This window comes from Macaca mulatta, chromosome 14 (assembly GCF_049350105.2).
Source record: "Macaca mulatta isolate MMU2019108-1 chromosome 14, T2T-MMU8v2.0, whole genome shotgun sequence".
Taxonomy (NCBI): Eukaryota; Metazoa; Chordata; class Mammalia; order Primates; family Cercopithecidae; genus Macaca; species Macaca mulatta.
In genome coordinates this window covers 114,725,567-114,746,008 of record NC_133419.1, presented here as the reverse complement: position 1 = coordinate 114,746,008, position 20,442 = coordinate 114,725,567, and the positions used below count along the sequence as shown (strand labels likewise).

The following is a 20,442-nucleotide window of genomic DNA, read 5'->3' as shown; positions in this document are numbered from 1 at the left end:
ATAGAACTTCTGGACTTTGCTGCCACCTTGTGGAAAGCGTTTAGAAGGCAGGGTTGTGGCCGCCCGGGCCAAAGATTGACATCTCACTGGGGGTCTTTAGGGTGGATACGTTTTTCTCATCTGAAATGGGGCGGGGGGGGGGGTTCTCCCGGGCATACGGTAGTGAATTCCCAGGCTCCCCTAGTCCCAGCGGTCATACTCATGATGTGTCTCTGTGCCAAGAGTTTAGCTCTCTTTCAGATACAGGAACACAGGAGGTGGTGTTGCATAGGAGGGGCCCAGAAAAGTGTGCCAGTATCCCATAGGCTTTCCCAGAGCAGGAACTCAAAGGTGTGGTTTTAGGGAGGACCTGTGTGCAAAGAAGCTCTGAGTGTGCAGAGGCAAAGGAGGGAAGGTGGTAATGGGAGAAAAGAGTCAGGAAGTTGGGCACAGAGGTCTGGATTCAGCCTGGTAGGGACAGGAGCTTTACCCACCTCTGGGCTTATGCTGAGTGACCACTTCATCTCACCCTGCTCATCTGTAAAATGGGGAAACGAAGGAGAAAGGCTTCTCCTCCACAGGGCCCTACAGCAGTTCTCACCCATTCAGAATGAGATGTGAGCCCTCCGTATGCCACTAGCCGTCTCCCCACCACAGCCTCCTGATTTCCCTGGACTTTTGCCCCATATTGGAAGCATGGTCCTCACCACGCCTATGAGCCAGGTACTAATATGATTCCCATTTTACAAGTGAGAAGACTGAAGTACAGGGCAGCTAAGTGCTTGTCCAGGGTTTCAGAGCTAGCCTGTGTTGGGGCCAGATTTCAAGTTTTGGATCTCCCTGTCCACACAGCACTCTTTCGCTGTCCTCAATAAATATGTTTCAAAAAAGGAATGGGAGTGGTCAGGCTTCGGGTGTGCCAGGTCTGGGAGCCCTCCCAACTGGAACTCTGATAGAAAATCGAGGCAGATCTTCTCTTCTTCCTGATCTGCCCCTTCCCAACCTCAAGAGATAAAGGTCTCTTTTTAAAGCCTTCTAGGAAATGAGATTCCAATCCTTCCCTTTCCACTCCCAATCTAATTCATGTTAGTAATAGCATTATCAGAAAGTTCTTCCTACAGTCTAAACTCCATGCCTCCAGATAGAAGAAAGAGAATACAGATCAAGCTTCTATTTCAGAGAGGGATATTCTTGGTCTCTAAAACCAGGGTTTAATTCTCTAACCATGACAGTCAGGGCTGGCCAATCACAGGCCTCAATGGGATAGCTTAAATTATAGAGGACCAAGTTAGAAAAAAGAAAAAAAAATACCCAACTTCCAGAGCTGATACTGCAGCTGATAATTAATTATCTGCTGTTTGTATGCACTGGTAGGGCTCCCCCAACCTCTCACTGATCAGGGTGCACAGTGTGGCCCGGGAAGAAGACCAGCGAGTTGGTGTCAGGTCAAGACAATTGTGTGGGGACCATCCAGAACCTTCTCGACTTCATCCTCCCCCCTCCACCCTTCCACTTCCCTCCAATCAAGGGAGGAGCTGCCCTCTCTCACTCACCTCCCCTCCCCAAACATTTGGGAGGGAGGAAAGAGAGGGAGTGATTAGCACGGGGCATTGTCCCCAGATAATGGGCCCCAGCTGCTGCATGAAAGAAGAGACAAAGCGCCTGGCGGCTCCACACGCATTATCCCCTCGTTAAATCTCTGTTATTAGATTAGATTCAAAATGTATTGATTCAGAAGCTGGGGGGAGGTGGAGGAGGGAAGAGGATCTGGCTGGTGAATGCTGAACTGCACCTCTCTGCAAGCTCTTCCTCCCACTCCTTCACCCAACCAGGCAACTTTTCTGCCTCATGTCCTCTGAAGGGAATCTCCCCTATGCCCATATCCTGACCTCTGAGTGCAGCCACTCTGCCTGAGCTATTCGGAAAACCACTGAGTGTCCACTCCTGGGAGGTGCCCTTGAGATCCTGGAGGCCAGGTTGCCAACGTCCAGAGGAAAGGCAGCCTGTTTTGCAGGATGGCAGGAGACGGTCTCCATGGCTTTGAAGCAGCGCCAGTCGCAAACTCACAGAAGGGTTCAGGCTCAGCGCTTTCAGCACCTTTGATGGAATCTTTTTAGTAAAAATGACATCATTGAGAAATGGGGTAAATGGGAAAAGGAAATGAGAACTGGGAGTACTTGTAGGTGAATAGAGAAGGCTGCAGAAGAGAAGTGGTGATGGGCAAGAGAATTGGCAAGCTTCCCGGAAGCACTTAGAAAGACATGAGTGTTTCTGGTCTCTCTGCTAGGACAGAATGAGAGGCAACTGGCTAAAGTGTCAAGAGGAGGGGAGGAAGCAGCTTCCAGGAGGTATAACAGGTGGGAGGGAAATTCTAGGTGTTCTCAAACCCTTGATGGAGCAAAGGTCTCCTTGAGAGAAGACCAAGATCGGTACTGGTGATCAGGAGTTAGCTCACTGGGGGGGTTCTCTGGCCCTGGGCCTCAGTTTCTCATACCTGGGCAGCACAGCCCACATGCCAGATCGATGAGCTGATTGGATGTAGCTACTGGAGCAGAAGATGTTACATGTGGCGGTTCATTCTCGAGGTGGTTAATTGGCTGCCTTGATGCTGGGCTCTGTCACCCCATTGATTGTGGGTGAAGGGTGGGGAGAGGACGATGGAGAATCGATAGGATGATTAGTGTCTTACTAGCTCTCTGGTTGGACACTTTGCCAATAGCCACCCATTTACTGACCAGTGATGCATTCACAGTGCCAGAATGTTCACCTTCCTATCCCTCTGGCCTGAGACATGAGAATCACCAAACAGTATGGCTGGTCCAAGCAAGTCCTAGTGGAATGGGGCAGCTTTTGGTTCTAAGACCAGGCTCCAACAGATGGGCGCCAGGAGGCATCCCAAGAAGGAAGTGATGAGCACTCCCCACCTTTAGCCCAATCTCTGCTCAGCAGGAGACAACAATTGTGAGGGCTAATCCCCAACCTCATAATCTTTTGCTTTTTGCTGGGAGACCCTAATCGCTATCCATCAACAAAGCAAAAATAAATATAAAATTTCGAATGAATCCCTGATAACTAGAATCAAAAGCACATATGTCTGGAGTGGAAGTATCAGATGAGACTTCAATACTAGTTCATCTTAGGAGCAACCAGCCAGTTAGACAGTATTCTATGAGTTCTTTCTGCATGCCGAAGAATGTGGGGTGAGAAGCTGAGAGAAGCTAAACTAGACAAGCCCCCTTCCTCAGCCTCTGTGCTCTTTTAGACATGAAGCTCCAAAGGTCCCATGAAAAGTTTTGCACAATGGTTTATGAACTAGAATTACAGAGTTTGGGGTCAGCGGAATATATAGTTTCAGGTTTCCCACACTGAGTCCCTTATAATTGGGTGACCTGGACCAACTGAGGAGGCAGTGAAAATGTTAGAAGAACTCATTCCAGAAAGTCCTTTTGAGTCCTCTCCCTTTAGCCCGGCAGCATTTAATCCCTCTCCACCATGTCTTCCTCAGAGTGACAGGCAGCCCAAGATAGGAAGAGGGACAAGGCTGGAATGAGACTGAGACAACCAAGGAAAGCCTTGTCCGTACATTGCAGACACTAAGATAGGTCGCCCTTGGTGAGGTCTCACCTTCTTTTTCTCTAACTACTTGTTAGGTTGATGAAGCGATGGGGCTGGGTGTTCCTCAGCATGTCTTAAATTCTGGTGTCTGGGAGAGGGAGCTAGGATATGAGAAATATGATCAAAGACCATTCTGCTGACTCTATGTCCTCCTGGCCCTGCTTTCTGGTGGATGTGCCAGGGACTGACTGCTGACAATTCCCAAAGGAGATAAGAAATCCAAGCCGAGTGCAGTGACTCATGCCTGTAATCTCAGCACTTAGGGAGGCCGAGGTGGGCAGATCACGAGGTCAAGAGATCGAGACCATCCTGGCCAACATGGTGAAACCCTGTCTCTACTAATACAAAAATTAGCTGGACGTGGGGGCACGTGCCTGTAATCCTGGTTACTCCAGAGGCTGAGGCAGGAGAATCGCTTGAACCCGGGAGGTGGAGGTTGCAGTGAGCCGAGATCACGCCACTGCACTCCAGCTTGGCCACAGAGCGAGACTCCATCTCAAAAAAAAAAAAAAAAGAAAGAAAGAAAAAAAAGGAAGAAATCCAAACCTTGGCTTTCTTGGTGTTTCCCAAACACCAAACCAGCTGGTGCTGGCCGTGGTGCTGAAGATCTCGTCTCTGTTCCGTTGCAGCATCCATTGCAGGGAAAGAGCTTGCTCCCACCTTCACTAAGAGATCATGAGCCCAGGTAACAGGGTTGTGGGGACCCTTCCAACATCTTTCCAAGGGGTTGCAGAGCCGAGATGCCCCCACTCTTCTATCCATTGCTAAGTGTTCATGGTCCTGAGCCTCATACCTTAAATCCCACCTCCTAGTGTTTCTTCTTCATAATAGCTACTTAAAGTATAAAGAGTAACTTACATAACTGCAAACCCACCATCTAATTTAAATGTAAAAACCAGTATGACTGAGAATCCCTGTATATCCCTCCTTAGTCTCATCCTTCACTCCTTTTCCAGATCACTAATATCATGAAGTTGGTGTTTATCCTTCCTGTGTAAATGCTTTTCAACCTATTTGTCATCTCCCAGTTTCCTGGGCCTGGAGGCACCAATCTCTCTCTCTCTCTCCTTTTTTTTTTTCTTTTTTGACAGAGTCTAACTCTGTCACCTAGGATGGAGTGCATTGGTACAATCTCAGCTCACTACAACCTCCGCCTCCCGGCCTCAAATGATTCTCCTGCCTCAGCCTCCTGATTAGCTGGGATTACAGGCATGCACCACCACGCCTGGCTAATTTTTGTATTTTTGCTTTTCTTTTGGTATAGGAGGGGTTTCACCATGTTGGGCAGGCTGGTCTCAAACTCCTGACCTCCAGTGATCCCCTTGTCTTGACCTCCCAAAGTGTTGAGATTAACTAACTGTAAATCTCTTCTAACCATCCAACCTCTTCCCAAAACTGCTGACAAATGGTTAAGAAGAGAATTTAGGGATTCACTGCATTTTATTCTTCCCACTCCCATCATCTGAAAGGGGATGGATGTTCAGGGAAGCAGCCACAAGTGAGGTGAAGAAAGAGACACTAGGGGTTAGAGAAGCCTAGTACAGAGTTATCAGGCCTGTGTAGTAGAGAGTTGGTTTTGCCTTCAACCTAAAAGCAAAGTTGTGAGAGAGGAGCAGAATTCCAAAGTCCCTTATTCAGGGGAGGGTCAGTGGGGAAAAGGCTTGATACATATACAAATAGAGTGGACTTAGGGAGTGCCCGAGTTTCTCCTGATCTAAGAGAGCATGATTTAAAGCCATGGTGAGCTGCTGGGGGTGGGGCAAGGGTGTAAGGACCTTGAACACCCAGTTTTTGGTGGAAGGGTTCAGACCTTGGCTTGGGATTGCTGAGATGAATTGGCATTGGAAACAGGGCATGGGACTTTGTGTCTTGAAAATGTCCCTGACATTCCCTGGGTCCTGAGGGGCCTAAACAGAAATTCTTTGCCCTCACCTAACCAGGCCTGTACCCCTTCCTCCACTGGGCTGTACCCACTCAAGCATACTGCCAGATGGACCAGAGCATAACCAGGGTGATGCTGTAGGCCAGCACTGCCAGCAGGTAAATGTGGAACAGCAGCTTGTCCAGCACAGAGCCCACGCGCAGCCAGTCTCGGGCCACCTCTCGGATCTCATCCCGCTTCTCCAGGAAGTGCCGGATGGAGGACAACTCCTGCAGCAACCCCCGCACCGCCAGCGAGGCCTCCCGAGGTGGTGGGGGAGGGCTACATCTGCCCCTCGGGTTCTTCTCCAAGTCCTGGGGTCCTCCCATGTGGTTGCAGTGGTTTCTCATGGCTGGAAGAAGAGCAGAGCATTGGCAGGAGAGGGAGACCTTGGGTGGTGACCTGAACATGGTCCCTTATGCTTCTATAGCCTGCACATTTTTGCTGGGAATAACTTTTTTTTTTCCTCGCTCTGTCGCCCAGGCTGGAGGGCAGTGGTGCGATCTAGGCTCCCTGCAACCTCCACCTCCTGAGTTCAAGCAATTCTGCCTCAACCTCCCGAGTAACTGGGATTACAGGCACATACCACTACACCTGGCTAATTTTTTTTTTTTTTTTCCAGTAGAAATGGGATTTCACCATGTTGGCTGGGCTGGCCTTGAACTCTTGACCTCAAGTGATCCACCTACTTTGGCCTCCCACTGTGCTGGGATTACAGGTGTGAGCCACCGTGGCTGGCCAGGAACAACTTCAGACATACAAAGTATAAAGAGTAACTTACTTAACTGCAAACCCACCATCCAATTTAAATTGAAAAACCAGTATGACTGAGGATCCTAGTATCTCTGGGTACCTGAGTACCCAGACTCAGACTCATGACTGAGTACCTCTCCTTATGCACATCCTCCACCCCTCTTCCAGATCATTAATACCACGAAGTATCCTTCCTGTACACTGCTTTTCAACCTATGGGCTTTCCTCAGCAACTGGATATCCATTATTTCATTTGAGCCTCACAATAGTCTCACAAGAGAGGCAGAGGAGGCGTGATTACTATTCCTTTTTTTTTTTTTTTTCTGGAGACCAAGTCTCACTCTCTTGCCCAGGCTAGAGTGCAGTGACACAATCTCGGCTCACTGCAACCTCCGCCTCCCCAGTTCAAGTGATTCTCCTGCCTCAGCCTCCTGAGTAGCTGGGATTACAGGCATGCACCACCACACCCAGCTAATTTTTGTAATTTTAGTTGAGACGGGATTTCCCCATGTTGGTCAGGCTGGTCTCGAACTCCTGACCTCATGATCCACCACCCCCCCCACCCTCGGCCTCCCAAAGTGCTGGGATTACAGGTGTGAGCCACTGTGCCTGGCCAACTATTCCCACCATATAAAAAATAGTGAAGCTGAGAGAGGTTAGGTGACTAGCCTGTGATCACATACTTGGAGGATCATTTAATGGTGAGACCACCAAGGCTCAGGTGTCTGGACTCTCAATCCACTGCTACTTCTGCTCCATTTTGTTGCCTCAGAGGGGCAGCAGGATGGAGGGTGCTGCTCTCATGTCCATGACTGCAGGTCCTGGACCAGGAAATGCACCTACAGAAGTGGCTTCCTTCACCAAGCTAAATTAGGCACTAGACTGGCAGACTTGTTCACTAGCTCTTGGTGAGATGGCCTTAGATGAGCCAAAAATCTCATGTAAAAGGCCTGGCCCTAGCCAGGAGGAAGGACAAAGAGGAGTGGAGTGGAGAGGAGTGGTTAGAAAGAAAAGCTTAGAATTAGATGGGCCTGGGTTCTACCAATTCCTGGCTCTGTGATTTAGGTCAAGCAAGTTCTCTATAGCTCTGCTTCCCTTATTTGAAAAATGAGAATGAGAATCCTCTTGGGTTGTCGTGAGTATTACATGTGATCATGTAGACAAAGCGCTTTGCACATGCCTGGCACAAAATGTTCAGTGAATAAACCAACCAACTAACCACCACCACCACCAACAACAAATGGTAGCTGTAACAATTCCTCAGGAGGTATAACTCCATATTTAATGTCTCTCTGCCTCATAGGTGTTTGAAATTCTGAAGAATCTGATCTTTGGGCTGTGTATTTGTTGTTTTTAATTTTTATTTTTGAGACAGGGTCTTACTCTGTCTCCAAGTGGGATGCAGTAATGCGAACACAGCTCCCTGCAGCCTCAACCTCCTGGGCTCAAGTGACCCACTTCAGCCTCCTGAAGTAGCTAGGACCACAGGAGTGTACACCACCATGCCCAGCCAACTTAAAAAAAAAAATCAGTAGAGATGAGGTCTCACTATGTTGGCCAGGCTGGTCTTGAACTCCTGGGCTCAAGTGATCCTCCCACCTCAGCCTCCCAAAGTGCTGGGATTGTAGGCATGACCAAAGTGCTGGGATTGTAGGCATGAGCCACCATGCCCTGTTTTGGGTTATTTAGAATAAGAGTTTTAGAAATCCTAGCGGCAGTATTTAACTGTCTGAGGCAGGGAGACCAATAATTGCCTAAGGGGCATCCATTTGACTTCCCCCATGGGTCCTTCCTAGAGAGAGGCCATTCTCAGCCCAGAGGTCTCAGCTCCTGACATGCTCAGCCTCTGGGATTCCTACCCTCTCTGTCAATACCCAAGGTGATGAGAGGTTGTGTAAGTGAAGAAAGGGTCTGGACTGACACCTTTGGCTGAAGTCTGCCCCTCCCAATAAGGCAGGGCATGGGATGCCATGTGCAGTACAGCACCTCCTTGGCAGGCCACACCCTCCAGAAACTTTCCACAGCATCCAAGCCAGAAGTGGCCCCTCGTATGGACTCTTCCTTTCTGTTTCTCACCTGAGCAGTCATCAGTCTTGGTGGCTTGGGAGGTGGCTGGAGGCCTCTGGGAAGTCGACTGCTCCCGCAGACAAAGTAGCCAGGCGATCCTCTCCAGAACAAGGTGACGCAGCCAGGCAGGCACGGGCTGCTGCAGGTCTTGCTTGTGCACCAGCCGCACAATGAAGATGGTCTCGGCCAAACTTATCACCAGCAGAGCCATGCACACCACAAAGTAGACACCTGTGCAGTCCAGGGCAGAGGCAAGAGACACATACAGGAGGTGGGAGGGGGTGGGTTTCTCACCAGACTGAGCTCTGCTGCCAGGAGAGACCTTACCAATGAGAGGAGTGCCAATGGCAGTGGCTGGCAGCGTGTCAGAAACGATGATCAGGAAGACCGAGTAGCCCAGGAGGAGTGTGATCTTGAAGGAGACCCTCTCACCACTGTTGGGGGGCAGGTAGAAGCCCACGATGTCCATGACCATGAGGAAGATGCTGGGCAGCAGCAGGCTGACCACATAGAAGAGGGGCCGCCGGCGGATGACCACCTGGGATTGGGAGAGGAGCTTGTGGGAAGCCTGGGGCACACAGGCTCTGCTCCCAGGAACCACCCCACAAGCTCAGACTCCTTGTTTTATGGGGCTTCCAGCCTGGATTACTCAGAGAAGAAAACAGACAGACCCCCATACCCTGTCTCTCAATCCAGGCTTATGACTGTTTAGAATAAGTAAGGAACATTCACGGAGTTTCCCCATCTACTTCCCTGAAGTTCCAGATGTGTGCAACCTGGAGTTGGACAAAGGCACAGAAGTTCTTCCCAGCATGCCTCCTTAAGTCTACCTGGGTGCGAAGCTTTATTCACCATTTTACCCACATTCACTCCCACTCACATAGAACTTCATTTCTGCATAGCAGTGACTGCTTTCCATGCTGAACTCCCGGAAGTCGGGCAGCACCCCCAGCAACTCCCATTCTCCCTGGTTCATGAAGACACTCTTGTCGAATTTCACCTTTTCTGGCAAGCGCCACAAAGAGATGTTGATGTCCTGGACTGAGAGAGAATAAAGCAAGCCAGCTTTGGAATCTAGTTCCCAGAGCCTGCCAGACCCTGTGATCATGGGACACAGGTGGGCAGCAACCAAGGGGAGCTGATATCTGATGGCCCAACCTCAGCCTCAGCACATTACCTTCAGCCTCGCTGTCCTCAGCTATAAAATAAGGTACTCATCATACCTCTCTCACAGGGCCGCACTGAGGGCACATGAAGTCTTAAATGAAAACACACGGTGCAAAGAACCATGCAAACCATTCATTAGAAAATGCTTTCTCTCTTTCACACACACACACACAAACACACACACACACCCCTTCCAAACAGCTTTCTAGGTTTCCCTGTTAGAATTACCCATTGCAAAAATGAACAGAAGTCAACATTCTTCACCTTTGCCTTGATGGAACTGCCTGTCTTTAAAAGTGAATTAAGACAATAAGCAAAATCCTCACTTATAGATTGCAACTCCACTTCTCAACATCTGCAGCAGAGACATATGCACTGGGAAAGACAGGAGTATCCACTGCAGAAAAACATTGGAAAATACTGAAATATCCATCAATCATAAAAATGCTTAATAAGCTAGGATGCAACCAAAATCATTAGATGTTTGCATTGGTGGTAGTGGTGAGCACAGCTGCCTTCCAAAATCCTGAGCTATTTTATAGCAGCTAAAATTTTTGAGGATGACCTAAATATGCATGAACTTCGAAAAATGTCCAAGACCTATTGTTGAGTAAAAAGAATCAAGTAGTAGTATATAATAATATATATAGATATATTTATCTAAAATACAAACTCATAAAGCAATTTCCATGTACTTTCCATAGATGTGTATGTGTGTATGTGAATGTGTAGAGAAGGATTTGGAAAAATATGCTGTTCTAGATGAAGTTTCTACTAATAAAAGTGGTTAACTCTTGGTGGTGAAGTTTGGGATTGAGGGTAGAAGTCGAAGGAGATGTTAGTCTTATCTGTAGTTCTGGTCATGCATCACTGTCATAACTTAAGTTTAAGGTAATGAATACATCAAAACAGAAGTGGGGAATGCCTTTCTTTTTTCTTTTTTTTTGAGACAGAGTCTTACTCTGTCACCCAGGCTGGAGTGCAGTGGCGCAACCTCGGCTCACTGCAACCTCCGCCCTCTGAGTTCAAGTGATTCTCCTGCCTCAGCCTCCCGAGTAGCTGGGATTACAGGCGCCCGCCACTGTGCCTGGCTAATTTTTTGTATTTTTCGTAGAGACGGGGTTTCACCATCTTGGCCAGGATGGTCTCGATCTCCTGACCTTGTGATTCACCCACCTTGGCCTCCCAAAGTGCTGGAATTACAGGCGTGAGCCACCGTGCCCGGCCTGGGAGATGCCTTCTTGCAGCAGAGTGGTGTACACTTCACCAGCCCTCTAGCAAGCCCTTAGCTAGCATTCATCTGCTTGGTAACATTTGCTGAAAATCTTCCTCTGTGCCAGGCCCTGTGCTGGGAATCTAAAGGTAGGCAAGAAATCCTGTCCCTGCCCTTTCCAAGTTTTTTTACTTTTTATTTTTATAGGGTCTCATTATGTTGCTCAGACTGGCCTCAAACTCCTGGGCTGAAGCAATCCTCCTGCCTTGGCCTCCCAAAGTGCTGGGCCTACATTTGTGAGCCACTGCATCTGCCCCTTTCTAAGTTTATATCTAGGAGAGAAGTACACATTGAACAAGCACTTACAAGGGTGACAGAGGTGGGGAGAAGACCAGGATGACATAAATTGGGCAACAGGGATGGACTAGTCTAGGGGATGAGAGGGGAAACTGAGAAGCTGAAACTTACGCTGCCATCAGAAGGGTAAGTATAGGGGTTGGCCAGGCTAGGTGTGGTTGGGGGGAGCAGGTGTGGGGCAGGATGGGAGAGGGAGGAAAGGGCCAGTTAGCATAGGAGAGGAAACAACATGTGATAAAGGGAAAGAATATGAGAGCTGGGGCTAGAAAGGAAGGCAACTGGGCGGGAGCGGAGTTCAGGGGAGCAGATGAGCCTGTAGCAGCGGGCTGTGGCAGAATCAGCTCAAGAGGGTGTATTGTGTTCCAAGGTACCTGGGCTCCCATTGAGGGGTTTTGAGTGACATGGTCAGATTGCATTTTACTAAAATCTCACTGGCTTCTGTGAGAATCACGAATTAAGGGGGACATGAATGCATGGGGAACCAGGTAGGAGGCTGAAGCAGAAACCGAGGCAGGAGACGAGGGTGGCTTGCATGGAGATGAAGGGAAATAAATGGATCTGAGAGATGCTTAGTGCCAGATTCTGTTGGAGATATTGGAAAAAATTGTCCCTTACTGAGCATCTTGCAGTCAGTTCACACTCTCATTGAATACTGCTGTATTAATGTAAAATAAGAACTCATAAAGCAATTTCCATGTACTTTCCATAGATGTGTATGTGTGTGTATATATGCACACGTGCATGTGTGAATGTAAATGTGTAGAGAAGGATCTGGAAAAATACACTGGGCTATATGAAATTTCTACTGATAAAAGTGGTGAACTCTTACTGTTGGAGCAGCAAGAGCAGCAGATTCACCTCATGTAGAAGATGAGGAAGCAGAGGCCCAGAGGGTTAATAAGTGGTGAGTAGGCTGGATATGCGAGAAGGCACCCTGGGGAGCACTCCTTGCTCAGGTGTCCCTGGGGTCTCCCACCCTCCACCCCTGCCCCGGCGAAGCCCACATACTCACTGGTGTGCAGCCAGCTGGTGAAGGTCAGTGAGCAGTTCTGGACATCAAAGGGAAAGTTGTAGATGTCGAGGCTACAGGCAGTCACCACTTGGAGGGGCTTGTAGTTCTGAACTTCGCCTTGATGCCGAATATACACGTATGGGATATTTGGAGACTTCCCCACATCCACACTGGCCAGGGAAAAGGGGTCAGTTTGGGAGCTCAAGAGGCAGGTCAAGCCCTAGGGGCCTGAAGATCTTGGAACAACTGGGTAGGGAATGAAGTGTGGGGAGGGTACAGGCAGCTGGACAACCTGGATGTTTTGTCTGGCCTCGGTTTTTCCAACCTTCCTATCTTAGGCTTCCTGATCTGCTGTTGTCAAGGCTACTTATCAAGCAGTAATGGGCATTTCTCCTTTATTCCCCTGGCTCCTGGCCACACAAGGCAGGGAGGAAAACCCATGGGTCCAAAAGCCATGGACAGTAGGGAGCGTGCCCAGCAGCCCCAACCCATCACTGCCCCCAGCTGGGCAAAGCTTGGCTCCCAGGGAGCTTGGTGAAAGCAGGATCTTGTGTTCCATCCTGACTCTGGCTTCTCTTTGCTTTCACTGCTACAAGTCCTTTGAAATGAAAATAATCATCTCTGGGTGAAAAGGAGCTAAAGAAATGGATACGAATTCGGGAAAGCCAGAAAAGCCCCACAAGACTTCATTCCACTCTCTTAGCTGATCTCAAAGTGGTAGGCCCTCTTGAGTGACCACTGTGGCATGGCGTGGGCTGAGCCCAGGGTGCTAAGCCCTCAGCCTTCTCTGAGTTCAGGCTGAGGGATGAGAAGTCAAGACTAAGGCCACTTCATTGTTGAAACTGGAGCTCCAGCAGAAACTAGCATTTCCCAGAATCCTCCAGCCTGAGCTATGCAGGGGATGGGGTGTGGTCAAGGTCAACTGCCTCCCTTAGAAAAATGTCAGTGGCATCCCCTGGAGTTGGACAATGCTGGGGGTCACCTTCCCTTTTCCCTCTGTCTCCTCAGCCATCTTCCCTGCCCTTGAATTCTGAAACCCAGTTAGTGGGCCCTGAATGAACCTGCAGGATGGGGAGAAGGAATGTTGGCTGGGGTCAAATGGGACCGTGTTTGGCTGCCAGAAATAAAGCCTGGTGGTACCCACTTCGTATTGGAGAAGCGATCTGTGGCCTGTCAGGTGCATGTGTGACCCGGGAGGTCTGAGCGTGTCCCACAGCTCCAAATCTCCTCTGGGGGCCAGAAGCAGCAGCCACTATCCGTGCTCCATTTTTATTTTTGGGATAGTCTCACTCTGTCACCCAGGCTGGAGTGTAATGGTGTGATCTCGGCTCACCACAACCTCCCCAGGTTCAAGCGATTCTCCTGAGTAGCTGTCAGTCTCCCGAGTAGCTGGGATTACAGGTGCTCACCACCACGCTCAGCTAATTTTTGTATTTTTAGTAGAGACAGGGTTTCACCATGTTGGCCAGGCTAGTCTTGAACTGCTGACCTCAGGTGATCCACCCGCCTCAGCCTCCCAAAGTGCTGGGATTACAGGCATGAGCCACTGAGCCCAGCCAAGTGCTCCTTTTTTTTTTTTTTTTTTTAAAGAAACATTTACTGTCTCCTTTAGAAGTGCAGCTGTCCCGTTAGGTGATTATAACTCAGTGTGAATTAATTCACTGGTTTCTTTCCCCGTGGCAGGGGCCCTTGGACTACGAAGTACAGAATTTCAACAACAAGCACAGAAAACAAGGAGTTTTCAAAAAGAAAAGAACAGAAAAAGGTGGGGGGAGAAGACAAAGGAAATTTGGACTCACGCAGGCTTTATCTACAGTTTGCAATTCCTGGTGGGTCATCTCAAATGCAACAGTGACAATCTTGTCTCTCTGTCCCCGGGCTTCTCCAGCCCCTAAGCCTCCCAGCCACCCCACAACTGATAACGGTACTCACAACTCATTGATGAGAATGTCTGGGACCCAGATGCTGTCCGTGGGGATGGACAACTTGGTGATGTTGTCAAAGTCCTCAGGGTTCCACTGAAGAAACTCATCAGTCCAGTACTAGGGGAGGAGCAGGGATGGTCACGGGCAGCCCTCTCCATCTCCAGTGAGGGTCGCCTGCAACTCAGGCAGACTTCACCCTCAGTGCCCAGGCAACAGGTGGGCATCTTTTTGGGAGAATCAGGTGTCAGTGGCATCCAAATCCCTCAGCAGTAACTGAGAGTCCCCTCACCTCTTCATTCACACTCTGCCTCCACACATAACTCAGCTAGATGCAGCTTTGCCCCAGGAAGGAAGTCAGTCATTTCGAATGCTGCGAGTTCCCCCTCTGCCAGCTGAGAATCTCAGACAAATGACTTCTTGGATCTTGGCCTCAACATATTTATATGGAGAAAATAACATCTACTTCACAGGGTGAGGATGGCTGTTGTTAAGTTTTGATTAGTGTATTCTCCATTTTCATGCCAGGATGGCCAGTCTAAAATGTAAATTTGATCATGTCACTCCCTTGCTTAAAATCCTTCAGGGGTGCCCCATTGCCTTTAAGGTAAAGTTGAACTTCACAGCCAACACAGGCTGATATAGTCTGACCTCCGCTGTCTCTCTAGCCTCATGTTTTGGCCATGCCTCTCTGTGACTTCTACACTGCAGCCATATGCAATGAAACACTGCTGGAACCCCTCTGCATACCCTGCTCCCTCTCCCCTATCTTCTTTACCAAGGTTCATTTTCCTCATCCTTCTGGACTTAGCCAAGGCATCTGTCTGCTCTCTTCTCCAGGACATTGTCCATGACCCCCACACCCTACGCTGGTTGACATGTGTCTCCTCTGTGCTCCCATGGTTAGCACCTTGTCCTTGCTATGTTGGAGTGGCTGTCTTGTTGCATTTCAGTTGTCAGTACCTGTATCTCATCTTTGAGCTCATGGTGGGCAGGGCCTTGATCTAGTTTGTGTCTCTAACTCCAGTCTCTTAGCACAGTCGCTGGTATATGTAGACTGCCATTCCCTCACTGCTGATGCAAGCGACTGGGGCAGACAAGTGGCCCTAGAGCTCCAGAGGTGGGAGCTTGGCTGGATGTCCTGGAAAAGGAGCTCCAGTCTCCCTGTGCTTGTTCAGGTCCCTTCCCTTTGTGTGCTGCAGTAAGGGATCCCTCTGTGAGGCAGGGACGGAGCAGTATCTCAGGGATCAGCATTCTAGCTTCTTCTTCCACCCCATGCCCTGTCCCATGCCTGGTGGTGGTGATGGATGTGCCATAAGCCATGAGGAGGGATAACAGAGACCCACTTATGCCAGGTGTGTCCCCAGAGCCTCTTGGGCGTGACCTCTGTCAGCTGTCCTCATGCTTCTGCCTCCGTGTGTTCAGCCACTTTAGTTTCCCCTCTGCTCTGACTTCTCCCCAACAGCCCCAGGGGTTTCCGGAGCAGGACTCGTGGATAGTGACCACCACTCTTTTCCTACCCCACCCCAGCTCGAAGCCAGAATTCCTGCCAAGCCTCAGACACATCCACACACCATGGGCTGACCCAGGCCCATCAGAAGCTAAAAGAGTGGGGAAATGGCCGAGGATGTGAGGACTAAGTGGCTGGAACGAACCATCCTGTTTCAATCACCCAATTTGGTTGCTGTCCAATTTGGCTGAATAAAAGGAAGAATGGTCTAGCAAATAGTGCTGGCTGAGAGTGAAGTGGCTGCCTTGTGAGTTCCCTTCAACAGAGGCTGAACAAGCCATAGTTTGGGGTGCTCTGAAGAACTTCAGAAGCCAGAGGGGATTTGGAGGGTTTCTCCTCCACTATCTTTAAGCCTCCTTCCACTCTCAGACCTGAGATGAGGAGATTCCACACTCCTGGATCTCAGGCTGAGGGTGCCTCTGAGCCTCTCCCCTCACCTTCCGTCACCAAGGTCACTGAAACTCCTGACTCCTTCCCAGGAGGATAGGTCCCTATCCCAAGAAACGGGGGCAGGGAGGGGCGGGTCTGCTCACCTGCCGGTACCAGATGTAGGTGGTCAGCACCTGATTCTTCTCATCCTGGGAAAGGAAATGGAGCTTGAACAAGTAACCCTGTGGACTGGAGGGCCACCCCGCACATGCCAGCCCCTAAAGGAGAGGCTTCCTTCTGCCCTATTGCTTTGGGAAGTAAAAGTGAAGAGCAGGGCCTGGGGTGGGGAAAGTAGATAGACTGGAGCTCCCTGGCCAGACAGGAAAAGTTAGTCGTTCACTAGGGCACACCCAGAAAGAAGCAACAATGACTGATTGATTGATTGATTGATTTTGAGACAGAGTCTTGCTTGTTCTGTTGCGCAGGATGGATTGCAGTGGCATAATCTCAGCTCATTGCAACCTCCACCTCCCAGGTTCCAGCAATTCTCATACCTCAGCTTCCCGAGTAGCTGGGACTACAGGTGCGTGCCACCACACCTGACTAATTTTTGCATTTTTTAGTAGAGATGCAGTCGCTATGTTGGCCAGACTGGTCTTGAACTCCTGGCCTCAAGTGGTCTGCCTACCTCAGCCTCCCAAAGTGCTGGGATTACAGGCATGAGCCACCATGCTCTGCCAACAATGATTTATGTTTCAACTTCAAATATACATATAATGCCAGGAGCAGTGTCTTACATCTGTAACCCCAGCAATTTGGGAGGTTTAGGCAGGCAGATGGCTTGAGGCCAGGTGTTCGAGACCCGCCTGGCTAACATGGCAAAACCCTGTTTCTACTACAAATACAAAAATTAGTCAGGCGGGTTGACTAATTTTAGTAGAGTAATTTTAGTAGATTAAAATTAGCAGAGACTGTGAAGTTAGGTCCTGCCTACCTGACCCCAACACAGAGCCACTGCATCTCTACAACTGCCTTCTTGTTTATCTCTGCACAATGTCTGACTGCCTCTTCTGAGCAGTGCACCCCACCCTACTGTGATAGTTGGTGAAGGAATTGAGAATAATTGATCTGTTGGCTGATTCTTCAACAATCATTTAGTGACACCTGCCAGGCACCAGGGATGTTTGTAAGGCACTGAGGGCATAGAGATGCATGGGACAGTCTTAATCCTCATACAGCTTACATAGAGAGATGGTTAGCATTACGCAGTGTATGAAGAACCACATGTGGGAAGTGGCTTCCTCACTGTACGGGTGTGGGAGCAGCAGCCACAGGGTGAGCCCAGGTTTCTGGTTTGGGCAGCTGTGGTGCTGTAATCCATCCAGCTGTGGGCAGCTGTGGTGCCAGACCATAGGTCCTATGGGTTCTCAAATGCCTACCAAGCTGCACAGGGGGTGACTTGTCTCACATGGCCTTCTCCCACCCCCAAAAGGTCTGCCTGTGTGCAGTTCGGGGCTGAGCCTCACCACATTGAGGATAGCATAGACAATGACGTCAATGGACACGGTGGTTGGTTTCCTCCAGTCCCTTACGGGGCGCACGCCCTTCCTGTAGTTGGTCAGAAGGTAATCCGACAGCCTCAGCAGAGCAGGCCTGGTGGTGTTTCGGCCCTGAAGGCCTGCACTCCTTCTGGCTGGGAAGGAAAACAGTTCAAAGTAGACACCAGCCCCCCCAAGTCTTCCCCTGGTTTCTTGCCCTGGTTGTAAGCTTTTAAAAGAGATATATTCCCACCATCTCCACCTTACAAAATTCTAAAATATCCCCACAGACCGACATTCTCACCACTAGAGCATTTTGTCTGCAGAGATTTCTACCATAATTCAAATGGATTACCTTGTAGAAAGGACCTATGCATTCGTTGACAGGAAGCAGAGATCTGGCTTGGAAGAGCAGGTGGCATGAGACAGCTGAGGTTCAAAGCAGGCTGAGGGCTAAAAACGGTGGAGAGTAGGTGGCCCATGGGGCCTAAGCAAGGGCCTCTGGGGAGCAACAGGGAAGCTGGCTGTCAGGGTATGATACTAACAGCAAGAGGGTTGCAAGAAAGCATGACTCCAAGTGCACAATTTCTAAGCCCAAGGGTCTGCATCAGAGTTTTCCTCAGCCAAGGTCAAACCTCAGCATCTGCACACATCATCTAGTTTTTGAGTCTGAAACTGGTAAAGAAAGAAGGAAGTGTGGGCATCTGGTGAAAACTGACATTCCCTCTACATCCTGCAAAGCCACCCCGAGAGGATCCTCGCACCCTGCCCCAGGCACACACAAGCTATGGGCGGAGGGCTGGCCCAGTCCACCTCCTAGGGGTGCTGTATGGGCAAACTTGATGGGCTTAGAAAGGCGGTTGGGGCTAAGTGTGGAGGGAGTGAGAAGAAATCAAATGACTTCCAGGGCAGGTGGCCTATGGGAACAAACCAGTAATGAGACAGCCCAGCTCCTGGGCCCTGGTCCTGTTCTATGAAGCTTTCATGTGCAGCTCAGTTTTCACACTGGAAGCAGTAGGAGCACTTCCAGAAGGGTGGCCTGGCATACAAAAGTGAAAATTCACGGGATGGTGAAGGGAGTACAACCTAGAGGGCAGCAAAGGGGAGCAGAGGGGAGATGGAGCCGGCAGGGTAGCCAGGGTCTTTCACTAACCAGGCGCCAGCAGGCCTGGCTTTTGCTAAACAAGACTGCGTCTTCTCTCATCTTGTGTGCAACTTGGCAACAAATCAGTCCTGCAGATTCCCCGCCCTTTCACCCGCTTTTCCCTGATAAGCTGCTGGCTTCCTTCAGAAGGACAGAGAAGAGCAAAGAGAGAACATACACACACACACACACACACACAAACTATTTTTTAAGTGTCTCCTTTGGAATAACATTAATGTACATATTCTTCATTTAACTTTAGAACAGTCCACCAGAGTGGCTATTTGCAGACAAGGATCCCCAAGCCCCAGAGAAGTGAGCACCGTGCCCTGCAAGTGGAGGAACTGAGATTCAAATGCAGACCCGTGTGCGTCTTCACTACACCAGCAACAGCCTGGGTCCTATTGACTGGGATCCTGACCAGCTTGGAGAGCACTGAACTCATCCCAGCAGGCCGAGGGCAAAGGACCATTGCTGGGAGGGACAGAGTTTCTTCTCAGTCAAGGAAGCCCCCGACCACAGTCATCACTTCCAGCTTGTGTTTGCTTAACCTACGGAGCATCCCCAAACGACCGCTCCCGGGAGGAAGGACATCTTGCCCAGAGCCCTTTACGTCTGTCCAACCCCTGGATGGCCTCCTTCTAATTGTGCCCCAGCGTGCTCCACCCCAGCTCTGTAGGGAGAGAAACCTCCCAGAGGGGAATGAACATGGTCTGCAGCAAAAGGAAGCAGGTCTCTTTGTGGCTAAAACACCCTACATTCAAGGGAGTCAGGAAAGGACGGGCATAGGGAATGTAGAGAGAAATTGGGTGTCACTGGAGTTTAGTCCTGGAAAGGAACTTGGGGAAACCTCAGACCCAGAGAATGAACCTATGCAACAAAACCAGTGAAGCTGAGGAAAGATGACTAGACTAGTTTTGGTCCCCACTCTGCTGCTAACAAGCTGTGTGACCTTGAATGAATGACCCGCCCCCTATTCCCTGGGCCACAGCATTCCCATTTATAACAGGCAGGGGTGGACCAAATGAGTTCTAAGTTCCCTTGCAGCTTTCATTCAAAGAGTTTAGGGAAGGGGCAAAGAGGAGAGGAGCCCCCTCCTGGTGCCTGTCTTTTTATTGCTGATATGCCAGGCTACTTCTCTGCTCCCCTCTTTGCAAGCTCCGCTCTTGCCCTGCCCCGGGACTCAACATTCCCAACTCTCTCTAGCTTGACCACCATGCTTCAAATGCTGTCATGCTCACAGGTGGTAAGACAGCTGACCTTCCTGCAGCCACACCGTTCCCCACCCTCGTCTCCACAGCCCTCCGAGGACGGAAGCATCCCCCGCCGCCCCTCAGCAGATGGTCAGCCGAGTCCTGCTGCTTCCCGAAGTCCACTTACCTTCTCCCTGTGCCAGGAGCGTGGGGAGGAGCAAGGCGAGCAGCGCCTGCTGGACCCACAGCAGCATAGCGAGCTTCCTACGCGTAGGAGTGCCTCCGAGTGCTCAGGGCGAGGCCCACCAAGGGCCAGCTTGCCTGTCCTCTGCCAACCTCATGTCCCAGCCAGCCTGCCTCTCGCGGCCACTGCTCACACCTTCTGAGGCTGCAGCCTCGCACTCCCCGGGCCACCAAGGTTGGGGAGCTGCCAGGTTTTCCTGCAATCAGTCCTTCAGCTGGATCATGTTTCAGGCGGGAGGAAAGGGGAGGGGACGGCTGAGAGGGGAGCCCGCCCTAGCTGATGTCATGCTGTGGGAGCTCAGTCCACCCATTCAGCCAGGGTGCTTGGTCATGTTTCCCCAAGGAGTAACTTAGGTGGGGACAGGGGCTGCAAAAGCCCCTGAGACAAGGGTGCAGCCTGACCCCCGGGAGGTGAACCAGGTTGCTGCTTTCATTGATG

At 50.1% G+C, this 20,442-nt stretch overlaps 1 protein-coding gene across 2 annotated transcripts; it reads right to left on the bottom strand.

Annotated features, from left to right (window-relative positions):
* Positions 1–5,015: 5,015 nt before the first annotated feature.
* HTR3A (5-hydroxytryptamine receptor 3A) lies at positions 5,016–20,260 on the bottom strand. Of its 2 annotated transcripts, XM_015115756.3 has the most exons (9): positions 19,948–20,260; positions 17,412–17,578; positions 16,050–16,094; positions 14,017–14,126; positions 12,085–12,254; positions 9,216–9,376; positions 8,663–8,873; positions 8,345–8,566; positions 5,016–5,867 (listed from the first exon to the last, which is right to left on the bottom strand). In XM_015115756.3, exons 1-9 carry the CDS (start codon positions 20,012–20,014, stop codon positions 5,569–5,571), a joined length of 1,452 nt encoding a protein of 483 aa, XP_014971242.1. In that variant the 5' UTR covers positions 20,015–20,260; the 3' UTR covers positions 5,016–5,568. The 2 variants fall into 2 exon arrangements, with proteins under 2 accessions (XP_014971242.1, XP_014971241.1); XM_015115755.3 differs by having other exon boundaries at positions 8,345–8,873.
* Between the last annotated feature and the right edge of the window lie 182 nt (positions 20,261–20,442).